General features: G+C 43.6%; 1 protein-coding gene across 1 annotated transcript in view; it reads right to left on the minus strand.

The window, feature by feature from the left end:
* Positions 1-18352, minus strand: part of COL22A1 (collagen type XXII alpha 1 chain) — a 237671-nt gene that overhangs the window by 195500 nt on the left and 23819 nt on the right. Inside the window, exons 2-3 of the mRNA XM_037381896.1 lie at positions 16246-16413; positions 10158-10724 (exon numbers count right to left, since the gene is read on the minus strand). Coding sequence (XP_037237793.1) covers positions 10158-10724; positions 16246-16342 — 664 coding nt within the window. The 5' untranslated portion in view covers positions 16343-16413. The remainder of the gene's footprint in view (positions 1-10157; positions 10725-16245; positions 16414-18352) is intronic.

Raw genomic sequence — 18352 nt, forward strand, 5'->3', positions numbered from 1 at the left:
TGTATATTATCTGTGCTAATTCACCCAGCTTCATTCCACTACATAAGTGCATCCCCAAATTGAGGGAGAGCAGAGGAAATTTTTAATTTGCAGGTAGGTAGGCCTATCCAGGGCAGGTGATGGTTTAGCTCTATTTGCAGCCTGTGCTGAAAGGTACTATTGGATTTTTATGGGAACAGTCACATAATGTGCAAAGAAAAAAGGAGGAGGGAAGAAGGCAGGCCTAGAACATTGTTAGTGGTGTCCTTTCAGTCTGAAGTCAGTTTAGGGGCTGTTCATGAAGGAGAAAGAAAGCCCTAACTGCACAAAAGCTGCTGAGGTTGAAAACATTTTAGTTTTGTGAAAGACATGTGGCGAGGGTTTTTTCCCCATCTCTTTGCCTTTCTTGGACAGAAATGCTTGTAACTAAACCTGAAACCTCAGCAGGTTTTTGTGTGCATTGCCTTAGTCTCCTGCTGAGCATCTGCCCCACTTCAGAGGTTATTCTTTCTACTGAGCATTCCTAAGCAGTCCATCAGCAAGCAAACACCAAGACAGACAGTGCTGCCCCAAGGATAAGTCCTCTCTTTCACCCCACCGTTTGGACTCCACCAGAGCAGGCAGAAAGCCTCCTTCTGATTGCACCTGGGTAAGTATTGGGCTCCACGGCCTAATCTTGAAAGTACTGAGCACCCACAGCTCCTGCAAAACCAATAAGGGCTGCAGGCGGTGTTGAAAAACAAGCTACTAATAACTTTCAGCACATGACAATATGTTCCAGTTTTTCGCCTGTTCCTATTTCTGTATTTCTCTTTCATGCCTACACTATTTAGAAATGGCTCCCATAGCCACCATATTTTTCCTCTTTTTGTTCTCTAAACAGCACATTACTTTTTCATAAGATGTAATTTCTCCTGCCACTGAGACCCATACTTTTCCTGATTGTCTCAATGTTTCTTTTTAACGTTTGGGACTTACTTTTATTTGTCATGAGTCTAATCTTCCCTCTGCCTTTACAATTAGTTTTACTGTACATCAAACATTGTTCACGGAGATTTCTTGTCTGAAATGCAAGAAAAACTATTACAAGCTAGGGGAGATGTTATCATCCAGCTAGATTCTGTGATTTCGGACAAGACATTGTTGGCAGCCCAGAGATTCACTGCTTTATGTAAAGTGATTGCCCATGTTTTATGATGCTACTATTTGTATGTAAGTGTTAAAGAAAGCTAGAGATAAGAACAGTAAAAGTGCAAAAGGTTTAATCAATCTCATTTTATTGTATTTCCACCTTCAGAGTCGCTTATTAAGGTTGTCAGAGGTCTGTACAAAGCTGCAGATATGGAACAGCCTCCTTTTCTTGGCTGTATCAAAAAAGAGTAGAAGTAACACCATTTTCTGCCACAGACATATTTCTGAAACACTGTTGTTTGGATGACTGTTGGACTCCTACCTTTGCTCCCTCAGCAAAAAGAAGAAATCTGGCCACAGTTGCTGCAAGGCTGAATTTCCTCCTCACCTGAAGGCAATGTCTAAGACCTTGCTTTTTCCAAAGTACAAGGAAAGAAAAATAAATTGACAATCACTTCCCAAAACTATAACAGAGTTGAAATCCATTCTGGGGGAGAGAAGTGACCTGGGTGCAGGATCACAGAAATAGTATCAGGCTGCTGCCTGGAGGCACTGACAGAGTCTGTATTGAAGTGAAGGTGGTGGCCCCCTTGCTCATCGAACCCACCAAGGACTCCAGCCAGACACAGTGTGTGTCCAAGGACAAAGAGCTCTGTCATTACAGCTACACCCCTGAGCAACCAGAAGCTAAGTCAGTAGTAAAGCAGCAATAGTTATGCATACTGAAAAGCGTATTTAAGGAAAATGGAACAGAATCATGAAGAGATCTGGCTGCAGTGGGATATTTTTGTTAAACAAGCTGTTTATTCAAGGCAAGCAAGCTGCACTGAAGCCTAGTAGTGGAGTTTGAATGGGAAGAACCTGCCCAGCAATGTACTGTGTGCACACTTCAACCAGAGGGTAGCAGAGCACAGGCTGACATTTATGGTGGGAGCACACAGAGGATTTTCCTCAGCTTTCTGAAGTCCTTAGCTAACGTTCATCAAGCTGATATGAACTAGCGCTGTACCACAGGACCAGGTCTTCCTCCCACTCCTAGTGATTTGTTCTCACCTCGTGCCAGTTCCTCCCCTGGGACAGCAAACGTCCATGTGGCTCCATGGTGAACTAAATCTGAGTAAAAACTAATCCAGGAAAGAAAACAAGAATATTTATTGGCTCACTGCTGTGGTTCATGGTGGGGCCACATAAATGCCTGTGTTGGCAGATAAGAGAAGGAATTTAGGAGGAATAAGACTTTCCCTTTTAGAAGTGGGTCTGGTATTAACTGGTCATAAAACAGCACTGTTGCTAATCTCAGAATAAATTTCAGAGTCTCAACCAAAGTAGTAACTAGAATCACAAAATCATAGAACAGTTTAGGTTGGAAAAGACCTTTAGGATCATCCAGTCAAACCATTAACCTAATAATGCCAAGTCCACTGCTAAGCACCACATCTACATGTCTTTTAAATACCTCCGGGAATGGTGATTCAATCACTTCCTTGGGCAGCCTGTTCCAGCGCTTGACAACACTTTTGGTGAAGAAATTTTTCCTCATACCCAATCTAAACCTCCCCTGGCACAACTTGAGGCTATTTCATCTTTTCCTATCACTTGTTGCTTGAGAGAAGAGACCAACACCCACCTCACCACAGCCTCCTTTCAGGTAGTTGTAGAGAGTGACAAGGTCCTCTCTGAGTCTCAGTTCCCTCATATTCAGAACGATCCCAGGTCCCTCAGCTGCTCCTCACAAGACTTGTGCTCCAGACCCTTTACCAGCTTCATTGCCCTTCTTTGGATGCACAAAATTTAAATGATATGGAGATTACACAGTGGCAGAACAGAACTGTAGTCATGACCTAGGAAAGCAGTCGCTTCTACGTGATCTGTGGAGGAGCCGAGGACCAACCAACAGCCACTGCACACTCCCTGAGCTCAAGGATTTCTGCTGTCAGACACCAGCTCTGCCACCATCTTGCTCTAAGCTGGTAATGACTGGGCCAAGTGGCAAATCAGATCTGAGAGTTTCAGGCATTTGATTTGAAAAAAAAAAAATGCTGTAAGAGAAAAAGAATATCTTAGCTTCCTGGAGCCATAATCCAAGATACCAGGCTGCCCTTTAACCCACCCAATGGCAGAAGAAAGCTGCATACTGTCATCACCGCTAAGTCCATCAAATATTTTATCGCATCCCAGCATGTCACCCATGAAAAGTGAGGTTTTTTTCTTCTCTTTCAAGCAAAAGATAAATCAGTTGGAAATTCCATCACAGGCCTTTTACGCCTTTGCAGGAAACCGCAGTTAGCCAGCAAATGTGGTGATAAAAGGATGTGCGATCCTGTCATCTGTGACATGAATGATTGCTAGAAGTTGGAGATGTTACACAGTTTGAGAAAGTCACACTGCAGCTGTGGAAGAGCATCAAGAAGTAACAGGAGGTATCAGCAGTGCCATCAGCTGGGTCATTGCCCAGCTGCAACTTTTTAAAAAGCATCAGTTGTCTGCTGAGCTTTTAGCAGACTTCCCAAACCATCTGGAAGTGACTAGATTTTCAAGTGAGAATCAAAATGTTAGTGGCTGCACTTAGCCTGGACATACTCTTAAGCAGCCAAATGTGGAATATTCCACTAAGAACGGTACTGGTGGCAGGTGTACATGAGCTAAAAGAACAAGAGTTAGGTCATCTTCATGGGATGTACTGTGCTAATCAGACTAACCGGTCTGCTAAACATCAGTTACACTCCAAAATACCTCAGCCTTCTCTGCATTCAACATGGAGATGGGTGCCACAGATTTTTCCAGATAAATTAATAGGTGCATTTGTGGCACGTACCAAGTTCTGCCAGATGACAAGAAGCTATGCTAACATTTGTAAGAAGTCTTTACAAGTAATCACAACGATGAAAAAGAGTTCTTGCAATAAGACCAAACAAGAACTGGAACTACTGCTAACCTGAACTTTTGAGGAACCTAAATAAAGTCATGCTCCAACTATGAAAGTAAAAGCAGTCTACAAATTCCCAAGATTGAATTCTGCTCAACAAACTAAAAGAATTAAAACTACTACCACAACCGAGTTCATTAAAATACTTCAGAATTCTCACTCCTGCCAGCTTATTGAGTTCTACCTCCTTTCTTATTCCATGATGTATAATGCAAAGCTATCTAGAAATGAATGCTTTTACAGTGAAATCTCAGAGCTCAACAGAAGTGTAATTTTGAGATCAACAGTTAGGCAAATACTTCTAGGTGCTGATGTGTTTCAATATTTCAGTACTCACGTGAGATTTGACTATACTCATAAGTCTCTTAGTATCATCTTGACATCAGTCAAGATATGGTAATTCAGATGCCTACACTTTGTCATGGTCTCTGAGATGCATGAGATAGTTTTAACATTGAAGGCCAAGAAAAAAAAAAGCTTACTGTTCTTCTGTGAACATACTATACCATGAACCTGAGCAAAGCTGACTTCAAAAAAAGACATCCCTGAAGCTTTTAGACTATGATTTTGAACGGTGTTCAAGGTGTTGCCTTGAAGGCTGGAAGACTTTTTGCATCAGAAACGGAACAGTGGTAGCATAAGACCTATATTTTATGCACTGCATACCCAACCCAAAGTCAACAAAGACATGTACAAATAGAAAAATAAATGTTATGAATCATTTGGACATGTGACTGCTCTTGATATATTATCACAGGCCTCACTCTATCAACTTAAATCAATGAAAAACCTTTGGTATCAACCAGTCATTGAAACATTTCAGCTTCATCTCCTTGTGTTTGCACATTTGAGATTCACACGATGACATAGTCCTTTGGTATTCCACACACTTGCAGAGGTAAGTCATCATGGTAAGGAGCTCATCAAGCTCACAGACAACTAAAAATTGGTTGTAGAAAGGGCTACATTATATGTGAAAGACATTACTGGATGTAGGCCAACATGAGCAAAATACTCCTATAGTACTTCCTTAGGAAATGTCTGCTTGTGTTTCTCCTATCGCTAGCTGTAGAAAAGAAGACCCAAATCTTAGCAGAGACTGTACCTCTAAAGCCTAATTTATTTTCAAGTTATGAAATCTGATTTTTGCAGTAGAGCAGAGGCTTAGCACACACATACACACTATGTACTCCAAGGTTGCCAAGTCTTCGGCAAGCCAAGGCTTCTGCTTTATGGAGCCAGTAAAGAGTGAGAATGTTTTTGCAGAGCTTTGCAGACTGTGCCTTATCACCTGTCTGGCTTAATGATAACAAAATAAACTCAAATATTACAGCATCCAAAGCACTGCAATCTGTCTTTTTATGAAACAATTACCTCTGAGCAGGTACAGGTGTTTTAGGCCACAACTGGAACACCTCCCCCATTGAGGCTTAAATGTCAGATGATAGTATTAAAACACCAGTGCTACAGATTTCAAGCCAGGTTGAAAATTTTGTACATTCACTAACTTATCAAATCCATCTTTAAATTAAATTTGGGTTGAAATTAAAGCAATCAGATCTCTTTGACAAGCATAATCCTACTATTCATCTACCAGAAGCATATGCTAGTTTATTTTTGAATATTCCATAGCTGCTTGTTGTTATGTCTACAATATATAAGCAGAAACCCTATTTAGGAAGCATGTAGCATCTCTGGAATTTTTAGCAGAATATATCTCTCCTGCTTTCCTGTGAAAGCATCACCCATTTTTGCCTGCTAACTATAGTCCAGAATGTAATGGAGATGTTTGGCAAAAATATCTCCAACTGCCATGATGTCTCCCTGAGCAGACACGTAATTTTTCGATTCTGTCATGCTTACTTTCACAAGATAAAACAAGAGCTAAAATGCTATTAATGCACTTAATGACATATTCATAGCAATAAAATTTAGTCAAATATAGCAAGATGGAATGGACAGACATCCAGTGAGACCTGAGACAAGTAATTCTGAACAGCTGCTGGCATGAAATCCAGTATTTGTAACACTTCAAGACTCTTCACGTTTTGGTAGTACAGCAGTACAAGGACTGGAAGACTCATCACTGTCAGTACAACAAAAAAAGTTTCTACCATTTCCACTCTTTTGATTGATGTGTCTCCCAGGAGCTCACAAAGGATTATGTCTATTAAAACCCTAGGTTGGCTGTGGCAATATATGCTTTTGTCTTAGAATGTGCACAAACTAAACAGCAGCCCGACATGTGCCCTTGTCACGTCCTCCACCCACCCCATGGTCTGTATGTTCCCGTTTTATGTGGTGGTGTCATTAAAACCACAGAAAGTTAACTACAACAGCTGCTGAAAGTTTTACCTTCTAAATATGTGTAAGGCAGAGCCCTTACAGTGAACTTCTTTCCTGTTCCTGCTGTGTTAACATGAAATTTAAAAGTGGCACATGCACAAGAAATCACTTGGTCCTGTTCTCCACCAGCCCTCTATCACGCCCCAGAACAGTTCCACCTTACATATTCAGATAACAAAAAGTTACCTGATCTCTATGTTAATGCTTCTGCTGGTGGTGCTCTCACAGTCTCATCCTCTCTTTCAGTGGATGGCTTTGGTGACAAGAATGCCTTGTTTGTTTAGATCTGATCTAAACATCATGCCTATTAAAAATATTTTGCATGCAAAGCAATAAATTAAATAAATAAAAAAGACAAGACTGTTTCTGCCAAAAAGCAGTTTTCCTACTTTCAATCCAGGGAAAAAAAACTTGGGGAAGACGAGTAACAGCCTTCCAAGCAGGAAAGACTGACGTACAGAGGAAAAGAATAAACTACTTTTGATACCCATTGAAAACAGGACAAAACTGGGCTGCAGTTGCAGCGAGAGGGACTGAGGCCAGACACTGAGATGTCCCCCATCAAGGCCAGAATGAAGGATACAGGGATATTAGACCATGTCACCGAGTCCTTGGATCAGAAGAACACTGCCCAGGAACAGCTATGGCAGTCCTATCTCCTGTAACTGCTATTGTTGTGGAAATCAGTCTATTGCACCCGTGTTTGCTGCCATAGATGATAACTCCTCTTTCTCCCCTGCATCCACTTCAAATTCACCTCCATGTGCTACATCCTGTGTAGCTGGATACTCAATTCCCCCTGTCAGTGCTAACATCCTTACATGTCTGCCTGAGTGATCCTCGATATGTGCACATTACCCACTCACTGCTCAGCTGTTCATCTAATTCCCTCCTCTGTTCCCTTCCTTATCAATATTCATTGAAGGCTGGCTGATTCCCTTTGTCCTGACACTGAAACCAATCCATTTAGCAACCTTTGTATTGGGTTTGAGTGGCAAGGTTTTGGTGGTGGTGGGCTACAGGGGTGGCTTCTGTGAGAAGGTGCCAGAAGCTTCCCCCGTGTCCGACGGAGCCGACGCAGCCGGCTGCAGGACGGCCCCGCCGGCGGCCCAGGCCGAGCCCATCAGCGCCGGCGGCAGCGCCTCTGAGAGAACGTATTGAAGAAGCGGGAACAACCCGCACAGCAACTTGCAGCGGGAGAGGAGCGAGCTGTGTGGGAGCCGCGGCCCTGCAGCCCCCGGGCAGCGCCGGAGGGGCCGGAGCCGCTCCCGGCCCGGAGCAGAGATTCCCCCCCAGCCCGCGGCGCCCCCGGGGGAGCAGCTCCCCCCCCGCAGCCCGGGCAGGGCCCCCCCCGGGGCAGGGGGTGCCCGCAGGGGGCTGTGACCCGCGGGCAGCGGCGCCGGGGCAGCTCCGGGCAGGGCCTGTGGCCCCGCGGGGAGGAGCCCGGGCTGGGGCCGGGCTGGGGCAGGGCCTGTGCCCCCGGGGGCGGGGGGGCTGGGGCCGGCTGGGCCGGGGGGGCTGCGCCCGCGGGGGGGACACGCTGCGGCAGGGGGGGAAGGGCTGCGGCGGGGGGAAGGGCTGCGGCTGGAGCAGGGCAGGGAGGGCTGTCTCCCGCGGGAGGGACCCCGGGCTGGGCAGGGCAGGGGGTGAGGAGCCCCCCCTGAGGGGCAGGAGCGGCAGACACGTGATAAACTGACCACAGCCCCAATCCCTGTTCCCCTGCGCTGCTGGGGTGAAGAGGTAGTGAAATCAGGAGTAAAGTTGAGCCTGGGAAGAAGGGACAGGTGGGGCAAGGTGTTTTTAAGATTTGTTTTTATTTCGCATTATCCTACTCTGATTTGATTGGTAATAATTTCCCCAAGTCGAGTCTGTTTTGCCCATGATGGTAACTGGTGAGCGACCTCCCTGTCCTTATCTCGACTTTTGGTTTATCTCGACAAGAGCCTTTTGTCATATTTTCTCTCCCCTGTTCAGTTGAGGAGTGGAGTGAGAGCGCAGCTTTGGTGGACACCTGGTATCCAGCCAAGGTTAACCCACCACAAGCATGTTTTGTCCTTAAAAGTTCTCCGTATCTCATACAAGTAAACCCTTCCCTTTCACTTACCCTTTTGGAGGCTTTATGTCTCCCCACCGAACCCGCTAGTGCAGGTGGAAGCAAACACCTTGAAGAGTGACTGCTATCCTGCTCAGGATGGAGGATGCTCCCAGTGATCCTTGGCAATCTACTGAGAAGTGGTATGTACACACGTGTGGACATAGTATGGGCTCAGAAAGCCACAGGCAAGTGGCGTTGTACTCAGACAGGCGGATAAACAGCTTTTTTGAGCTGTATACAAAGTATACTGAAAATACTCACTTTAGAAAAGGAAAATAAGAGAATTTCAAAGAAAATCACATTTTGGGAGCTCAGCAGCTGCAGTAGGAAGTTGAGTTGCTTGAGTGTTCCCACCAGAAGGGTTTACCCTTCATTACACCCCAGTTGAGTGTATGATTACGGATGATTTTCAGGGAAAAAGGCTGAGCTCCTTCAGTCTGTGTGGCTTACAGACAATATCCACCATGACTTCCACGTGTATTTATATTACAGTATCCGTACCCATTTTAATTCAATCTGCAAAAAAACCTAGTCGCACCTGGTTGATACTGCTGGGCAGCGTCAACTGGTTTATGCCTGCTTGTGCTAGTCACTCTTTAAGAAGCATGCATAAGCCCAGAGTGTTATGTTAACACCTTTTTCTTGTAAATGGAGGTCGCAGAGAGCAAAAAAAGTTTCACAACACCAGCTGCAAGGTCTGCTTTTTTTCAGGCAACTCACTGTTGCCTGCCAGTAACAACTTGCCAGACTACAGACGTGGGCAGTGTAACACTGCAATGCATGACAGCAATTACACAGGGAGTCAGCTGTTGTCTTTCGTGTTCAGACCTAGGAACCAGAGCAGCGTCTCCTGATTTTGACACAGAGAGCTCACAGTAACCACAACACACACTGCAAAAAGCAGCAAAGACTGGTAGCTTTTATGTAGTCACTAAGAATGAGAGAATGATTTGTCAGTGGTGGAAGGAGAAAGGACTTAAGTGACTGCAGTTCCTATTAAGGTGCTGCAAGATAACAGCCATAATGCCATTACAGTCCCCTTCACCGCAGTGCTGGAAAGTCAAAGTTCATTTGTTCACTGTGAATTTCACACAGTGTTCTCCATTAAAAGTCATGCAAAACATCAGCAAGGTTTATGGGGTTGATAACCAGAGCACTAGTTGTACAGAGAACACCAGTTGTGAGTAGACTTGGGATGCTGAAAGGCAGAAAAGCACAAGTGTCCTTTTGCTTCCCAAAGGATCACATTCTCAGCAGCATCCAGAGCATTCTTCTCATAGCAAAAATACCAGAAAATAAGAGGGGAAAAAAACAGTTCCTGCACAAAATAAACCAAAATCTGGGTATAAATAAGATGTCACTCTTCATATTCATCAGTCCAAAATACGGTAAAGTAATTGAACTATATCAGAACAAAAAGGAATTCACATTTTGCTCTCTAGTTGACCACTAGAAGCTGACCTACAGTTAATACTGACTTGGGCAGAAGACCCAGAAGGGATCACTTCATCATGCTCCAGGTAGTAAAATGGCTTCTTACAGAGTGGAAGACTCTAAAATAAAGAATTATCAGCATAGAATTATAAGAATGATATAAACAATCACAACTTTTCATACCTATAATGCTAATTGAACCTATAATAATTCTAATTGTGTAGAAGAACTGGGAAGTCTACTTACTTTCACAGAGACGTCTTCTCAGCTTCCCCCGAATTTTATCGATGGCATTATAATCGGAGACATGAAACACGTGAGCAGACTTGGGTTCTGAAGCAATCTCATCAAGTTCCTCTTTTAAGGCTTCGCCAACACCCACAGCAAAGATCCTAATCCCAGCCTGATGAGCTGCAGTGGCTGGATCCAAGACATAATCCTGGCTTCTTCCATCAGTCAAAAGGATAGCCACTTTTTTAACAGTTGGATCACTGAGTCTCCCTCCAGCTTCTTTGGAAAAACTGTAGGTGTTGATGTACCTAAGAGCATCTCCAGTGTTCGTATTACCCCCGTAATACTTAATTTTGCGTGCAGCCTCTTTGATTTCCTCACGGGTTTTGTACTTTCCCAAGTCAAACTCTGTGGTTGGACTGTCACTATATCGCACCACACCTACACGGGTTTTGTCTGGGCCAATCTCAAAAGTTTCCACCAGATTAGACACCCACTGCCGAACTTTCTCAAAATCTTCTTTTCCGACACTGGAGGAGGCATCCAAGATGAAGACAAGGTCATAATGAACATTCTTGCAACCTGCAAAAGCAACAGAAAATACCGCTAAAGGAAGATAAAAGAAGAGTACCAGGCATAGCAAATATTCTCTAGGCATGGCTCCCTAGTGAGCAATTTGGAGGAGGTAGCAAGCCCCCTCCCTATCCCGCAGGGAAAAAACAGATTCTCAGCCTTCCTTCCTTCGTTCCTTGTGATTCACCTCATCTGTTTCAGAATATCTACAGCCCAGCAAACACTTCACTTTGAAATGCAAACCCTTTCTCTCCCTGCAGTACTAACTGCCTCTGCTCAATCCTTCACCCACACCATCTGCATGCATATGAAGCTATATTTCCGAAACTTCATTGCAGTGCTTTGCTCAGGCAATGCTCTGAAACGACCCTGGCAGATCAAGAGACCTGCCCTGACCTTGCCTATGCCAATCCTGACTGTGAGTAGTGAAGCTTTCATGTTTCCTCTTGCTTTAACATTATGATTGATTTATGCTTAGCTAGAAGCAGTTCCTTCGCCCAGTGTGATATGTTGGTGAAGCAAGTTTATAACAAGATTGTTTTGATTATGAAGCTGTCTGCCATTGACTATTGACTAGAGAACAAGTCACTGAATACTGGGATGGCTTCCTTGACAACAAAGGGCAGTTGCTTTCTGAGGGAAAAGTTCACTTATCCCCTCAACCACCCTTTTGCCTCCAGCTGTGATATTTGTAATCTGAGGCCTGTGTAATCCAAAAGGCAAATGTATTTTAATTGCAGCTTGCTTGCCCTATGAAGCTAGATGGGTCATATATTTGTCAACTGCTTGCCAAGGAAGTAGATCTCCCAGGAGATGTTTTCTAGCCATTTCTGAATTTGGCTAGAAAAAATGGCTGAATGCAAGTCAGGAGGCAGTAAATTCATAAATGTCCTGCAGATGCCAAAGATTCATCTTTAATGCCCCAAATGGACAAAAAGTATATATATACATATGTTTATTTAATTCACTATTATGGAGTATAGTTCCTAAGAAATTCTGAGTTTCAAGATTGAAAGCTGCTCTACAGAGTCTATTTGTCTATGGTTACAACGACCAACCATTGTTTCTCCAGTAGTTCCTGTCTCACAGAGCACAACTGCTTGTTTGAACAAATGGCAAAAAGCTAATTTGACCAATCATGTGGAGTGCAAAGCACATATGGTGCAATAAAGAGAGCTGGTCCATACCAGTGACTGTGCTGCTTTATTTCTCTCAGAGTAACAGGGCTTTGCTATGTCCCACTGGAGATGGTCTACCTGGCCCCTGAAACTTTGGCAATTGCCTTTAAATCCTACTGCTTTACCAGGATCTGAGCTGGTATCCCACATCTACCCACACCCACATAGCAGATCTGTTCTGTTGACTCCTATTTCACTGCAGAACCCTGATTCCTCCAACTGTTCCCACCACAACCATGTTGCTAACCTCCTCTGGGCTCTGACATGGACTGACCAACCCACCTCCCTTGGTCAGAAAATCTGAGAGAATTTGTTGAGAATACATAACCTCAGGGTATGCCTACTAAGGACAGATTAGCTCTCCATACATTAAAAAGTGACATTTCCACTGTAGGGTTTCCATGTTTGCGCTTGCGTCAGACCAGTTCCAGCCAGGTCTCAGCAACTAAATGTCCATCAGTGACAGAGACCCATTATACATGCATCTTAAGTGTATCTTGCTGTTCAGTTTCATCAGAAATCAATCCACGACTGCTCCATGGCATGAACCAAAGCACAGTAAGTGGAGACGCTTGGAAGATTCACTGTGAAAACTGGAAATCTTTATTGAGGTCCTAAGAGTAAGCCCCTTCTCCAGGGTCTGGCTGCCATGGCTCTCTACCCTTTGGTGAACTCCTCAGAAAGCTGTGCTGGAAACATTCCAGAAAGATCTATCTCTTCTTCCACTGGAAGCTACTTTCAAGGTGAGGTCTCACCTTTGTCCCTTGCCTGAGTCATGGACTGACTTCCTGGCTTCACCTCAGACCTGCCTCACCTCTACGTATTTGTCCAGAAAGTAGCTGACCCTGGATGCTGTCTTAGGACCCGAGCTGGACCCTGACTTGCTGGCTCATGTTCCTGGCTTGATCTTGGACCTGTTTCATCACTATGAGCTTGTCTGGGAATTTGGATTGTCAGTTGAGCCTGGCTGCCATCCTCCAGCCTTCCCTGCTCCCTGGCTGGTGGGGGTGGGACAGGCTGTGGCTGGTGAGACCCTGTCCTGCCAGCCCAGGGAGACCCCCAGCTCCTGGCTGCTGTCCTTTGGGAAATCACCTGTCCCTGCTGCACTCCTGACCAGAGTTAAAGCACTGACGTAAATGCACCCAATGTGGATGTTAGCTAGAGACTAGGATTTTTTTCTCTGGAGCAGACGAAAGAGTATGGAGGTACCGTATAGTGTTCATCCAGTCAAGCACTTGCTTGACAGCCAGCTCGGTGAACAGAAATGTGAATTGCGCTACCCAAAGGTGGGGGGATGATGCTGTTGACATATTTCCTCATTGACTTCCAGCATTTGAGCCTACAGGAAGCTCATAAAGTCTTGCCCCACACCCACATTTGACCTTATGGTTCATAAATTAATGGTGCTTTTGCACCATAAACTGGTAGGTTTGATCATCATGGGTCTGTGCACCTGCCCTAAAGGGGACAGGAATCCCAGAACAGCTCACTACACTGGAGAATGTTGGTAACTAAGCCACATGAAGAGGATTTACCTTCAAATAAAAGTAAAAGTAGTAAAAAAGAGTAAAAGTTTACCTATAAAGGTAGGCATTATAACAGTCTGGGTCAGTGTGCATGGTATTGCATGATGGCTGTGACAGGACAGCGGTTGAGTGTACACCTGTTGTGTTGCAGGTGAAGATGAAAAATGAGTATCATATGTTGCTGTGTTAACTTCTGTAGCAGAGTCCATCCCAAGTATTGCTGTTCCTTCAGTGTCTACAGGAACAACCTATGCACGTGGGATTGGGATCACATCGGGAATAACTGATCCACATGGGATCACGCTGGAAACAACTTGTTGTCATGGTTTAAACCCAGCTGGAAACCAAGCATCACACAACTGCTTGCTCACTCCCCTCTCCTCAGCGGGATCAGGGGAAGAGAATTGGAAGGGTAAAAGTTGGAAGGGTAAAAGTGAGAAAACTTCTGGGCTGAGATAAAAACAGTTTAATAATTTAAATATAATAATATCAAATACTAATTCTAATATGAAGAAGAAGAAGAAGAAGAAGGAAGAACAGAAATCATAATGACAAGGAAAATAACAAAGAGAGATAAATAAAACCCAAGAAAGACAAGGGATGCAAATGAAAACAATTGCTCCCCACCAACAGGCCATTGCCCAACCAGTCCCCAAGCGGTGGCCCACAGCCAACTGTCCCCCTAGTTTTATTGCTGAGCATGATGTCATATGGTATGGCATATTCTTTGGGTCAGCTGGGGTCAGCTGTCCCAGCTGTGTCCCCTCCCAACTCCTTGTGCCCCCTCAGCGTATTCGCTGTTGTTGTAGTGGTGTGAGAAGCAGAAAAGGCCTTGGCTCTGTGTCAGCACTGCTCAGCAATAATAAAAACATCTCTGTGTTATCAACACTAGTTCCAGCACAAATCCAAAGCACAGCCTCATACCTGCTACTAGGAAGAAAATTAACTCTATCCCAGCCAAACCCAGCACACCTGTCCATGTAGGATCATGTTCTGTGATGGCATTTTGTGAGTGAGGGAATGCTTGTCTCTAGCAACAGAGCGAGAAAGGTCTGGCTGGAAAAGCTCTTTCAAAAGTCATCAGTGTGGAGTTGACAGTATATATATAATTTTATATTATGGCATGTAAGTTGTATTACATCTGTGTGTATTGGCTAGACTGTCAAGTGTAGTTCTGCTTGATTTTTGCAGAATATAAAGGATAGAAGCAAGAAATCTCTATTTCTCCCTTCAGAAAATATTCATTATTAATCTATTCTGTCTGAAAGACTATTAATTAGGTGAGACTAACTACAGAATATAAAGATTTTAGTATAAAATCCACACAGTACGGACCTTCCTGTTGCTTATTTTAACGGCTCTCAGCAGGTGAGATAACTGCAATTTAAAAACAAACAGAACAGACAGAATGAATCCTGTCTGTGTTCAAGGGCGATGAGCCTGAAAACAGAGAGGCTTAAGGTTTTAAAAAGTAATGCCTGTTCAGGCAGTATTGCAGGAAAGAAAAAGATGGTCTTGCAGGATCATTTTCTTAGAGTCAGTGATTCTTTGCTTGCTTACAGACCTGATGGCAGTGAGATGAAATGCTGCAGAAAAGCTTTTAGTAAATATTAATCTGCATTTTTAGCACAGTAATGTCCACTGCTGGACAAAATTGATTTTTTTCCAAGAATGCTATAATAAAATTGTTTACTGGCAGAAACGGGTCATGTTAAGGGAATGTAGGAGGTAATTCATAGAAAGTGAACTTTCAGTTTTGTAGCTACAGGAATATTCTCTGGAAGCGTAATTCCAGGAGCTGTGTTCATCCACTCAGACGCTTAGTCAACTGTTTTGCAATATTGCCATTAAAAATAGTTCACAAACAAGTCATAAGACCAAAATTATTTAAAGCAATCACACAATATATAAATCACACAACATATAAATGTACCACCATAATCTTCCTATGACAAAAAAAGGTGAGATCTCACTTTGTTTTGTTACTAATAATTATCCCAAAAAACCTTATACAGATCCCGTAACAGTTAAACAGCTATTCCTTAGACTGAGAGAAGGTATAAAAAAACCTTTTCTTTCTTATAAATTACCCAAGCCTACAGAATATCACCTCTCCTAGAAAATGAGACAGAAAGCCTCCGCCTCAAAGTACCTTTGGGCTTTTATACCAAGAAACTGTGTGGGTCTACAATCATTTTCTATCCCTGTGGTGTAGCATCACTCACACGCAGGTAATTCAACTCTCACTACTACCTACCCCCCAAAAAAACAACCTGTCTTTGTCAAGAGTGCCTATGGGAACAGTCCCTCAGCTGCACCATCCTCTGATACATTCTGTGGCATTTGGAGAAGACTGCTCATCAGCACAGGGGAAAAGCCACACCAGGGACCGTGCTGGCCACTAGACAGTGTGAACCAAGAGAGGGTATGAACAGTGCCCTGACCCTGTTTAGATCACTAGGAAAGTCCCAGCCAGACAGAAGATTCACCAGGTCTAATCTGACACCCACTGAAGGCCGTGGAAGAAGTGATCTTCATTCCCGTGAGGGGTAGATGAAGCATATCTGGAGTAAGCTGTGTGCTGCTTCCTTTGCTGTGGGTACCCAATCTAATCTTTCTAAGCCTGCAGCAGAACAAGAGACCCTAGGTAAATCATAACCTTGATCCCTAAACTATCTCCATCCCTAAGGTCTATTTTATGTCTTTTCAGCAGTAAACGTCTTGCTGGGTTTTTTTATTGTTTTACTCCTAGCAACGATAGCTTCTCAGGCATGTAAAAGCCCCAGCAGCTACTTAGCACGAGGCAGTAAGCTGAACAGTGCGTACCTGCTCTTTGTGCCTCAGTTCTCTCCCCGCTGAACACAAATGTGAGAAGAATCAGGAGATGGGGCACGCAGCATCTTCCCATAGTGGACATATCCATATCTCCTTTCTCACGTCAGCTTGTCTTTTCTCCGTGGTCACTAGAAGCTTGTTAGAAACCCAGTCTGTGGCCTAGAAAGGAAAATAAAAAGCAAGTGTTATCTCATAGAAACACAAACATCAGTAATGATGCAAGTCATGGGAGCAAGGTTTTGGAGAGTTGTCTCTTCTGCCTGTCATTTTACTTGACTATACAGAAACCGCTCAGACAAAGAGGCAGGAGTTCACCTACTTTTCAAAAGCTATAGTCTTTCACTGGCTCTATTCAGTGTGCAGCAGTGAATGGAAACAGGAGAGAGATTACCAGATTATTATACTTTAATTGAGCCCACTGCCAACTACACAATCAATGCACTGGAGTGGAAACCATTCTTGACCTGGCCCTCCCACACATTCATCATTAGGACATACACAACGCTGAGCCGAGATACAAACCACTGTAAATCACACACAACTGGTTGCCATTTCACCCATTGCTGCTTTCAGTTCTGGAGCCTCAAAAACAACAAATGCTAAAAATACATGGCTGTTTTCATACACACGTTTGTTGCCATCGGCCCTTGTCTGTAACAGTAAACTCAACAGTTTCAAAACACTTTTTTTCAACTATTTAATTTAAAGAAGTGCAAAAACTCAGGTGGATGATCATCACTTTAAGGTCATCAGTTTGTTTACCTTGACTGAAGCCACTGAAGTCAGCCAGTGTTATAACAAGCCAGGCAAAGTGACTGGGGTGTTAAAAATTTAGTTATGTTTTCTAACACTAGATCAACCCTTTTTTTATTTTTTTATTTTATTGTTTACTTATTGCTGCAGTTTTATTATTTTTTTATTAGATCATAACATCACTGCAGTTCTACCTACTGTCTACACACACAGGAGGAAACAGTTTCTCCTCAGTAGCTCTTACTGCCTAAGGAATTGTTTTGGAAAACTTTCTCCCAGCTCCTGAATCTGTCTTTTCCTCTCTAATGCACAGGGATTTTTGCCCATTTTTTTAGGGTATTTCTGCTTCCTCTGTCTTTTAGCATGCATGTCAGCTTCTCACTGTTGATAGCTGGGTAAAAGAGGGGATTTTTTTTGAAGGAGTTACTGTATGTTGTAGATCATTGCTGCAGGGTTGATTATGCATTCTAGGATATTTCTTTTCAAAGCAGTAGGGTTCTGTGGGAATCACAGACAAAAAGAATGGTGGTGTCAGCATTTGTTCAAAAACAGTCTTGATGAGTCAAATGTTGGGACTATCTCTACCATGTATCTCAGAAATAAAGTACATGTCATGCTGCTTTAGGAAATAAAAAGGGGGAAATCTTATGTAGCTGCTGAGATGTAGCTGTAAATCTTTATTCCCAGGACAAAATACAGGCTCAACTATTTTTAGAAGTCCATCTCATATGCAGACAAGAAGAAAAGCAATACATCTAATAAACCCTGCACTCTGAAAATAAAATTGGGAAGTATCTGCCATCAGTGGAGCATAAATGCAAGAAAGATTGTTTTATAAAAAAATGCATGCTTATTCAAGTACGATCCCTAAATCCAAAGGGCACAAGCAGGTGCTGTAGTTTACACCTCAGCCAGATGATGTCCCTACAAGACAGTGAGGTGCTCAGGTTTGAGCGAGCTGGAAAAGGTTGCAGGGTAAACAGGGCATGAAAATATCATCATGCCCTGCAGTAGTTAGAATTTCATTTTAAATAAGTACATTACTGAAATACCGATCAGGCAGCTGCCTGCCGAGGGATCAGGACAAGCATTACTCAAAATAGCTATGGGAGCCTTCAGCCCGAGTGTTTTTTCCTCCCGTGTATTATTTAGCAAACATTGTTTTCTGGTACTGGTGATGGGAGAGCAAGTTAGTAGCGGTAGTGAGAGATGGGAAACCAGATCTGCCATGCGGCGTTCTGCACCTCTAGCGCTGGGAGCTCAAAAGGTCCTGTCTCCGTGTCTGGGCTTGCACGGCTGCAAAGTTTTATAAATATGTTATTAAAAACAGTCATTGCCAGCTGCT

Source organism: Falco rusticolus, chromosome 3 (assembly GCF_015220075.1).
Source record: "Falco rusticolus isolate bFalRus1 chromosome 3, bFalRus1.pri, whole genome shotgun sequence".
Taxonomy (NCBI): domain Eukaryota; kingdom Metazoa; phylum Chordata; class Aves; order Falconiformes; family Falconidae; genus Falco; species Falco rusticolus.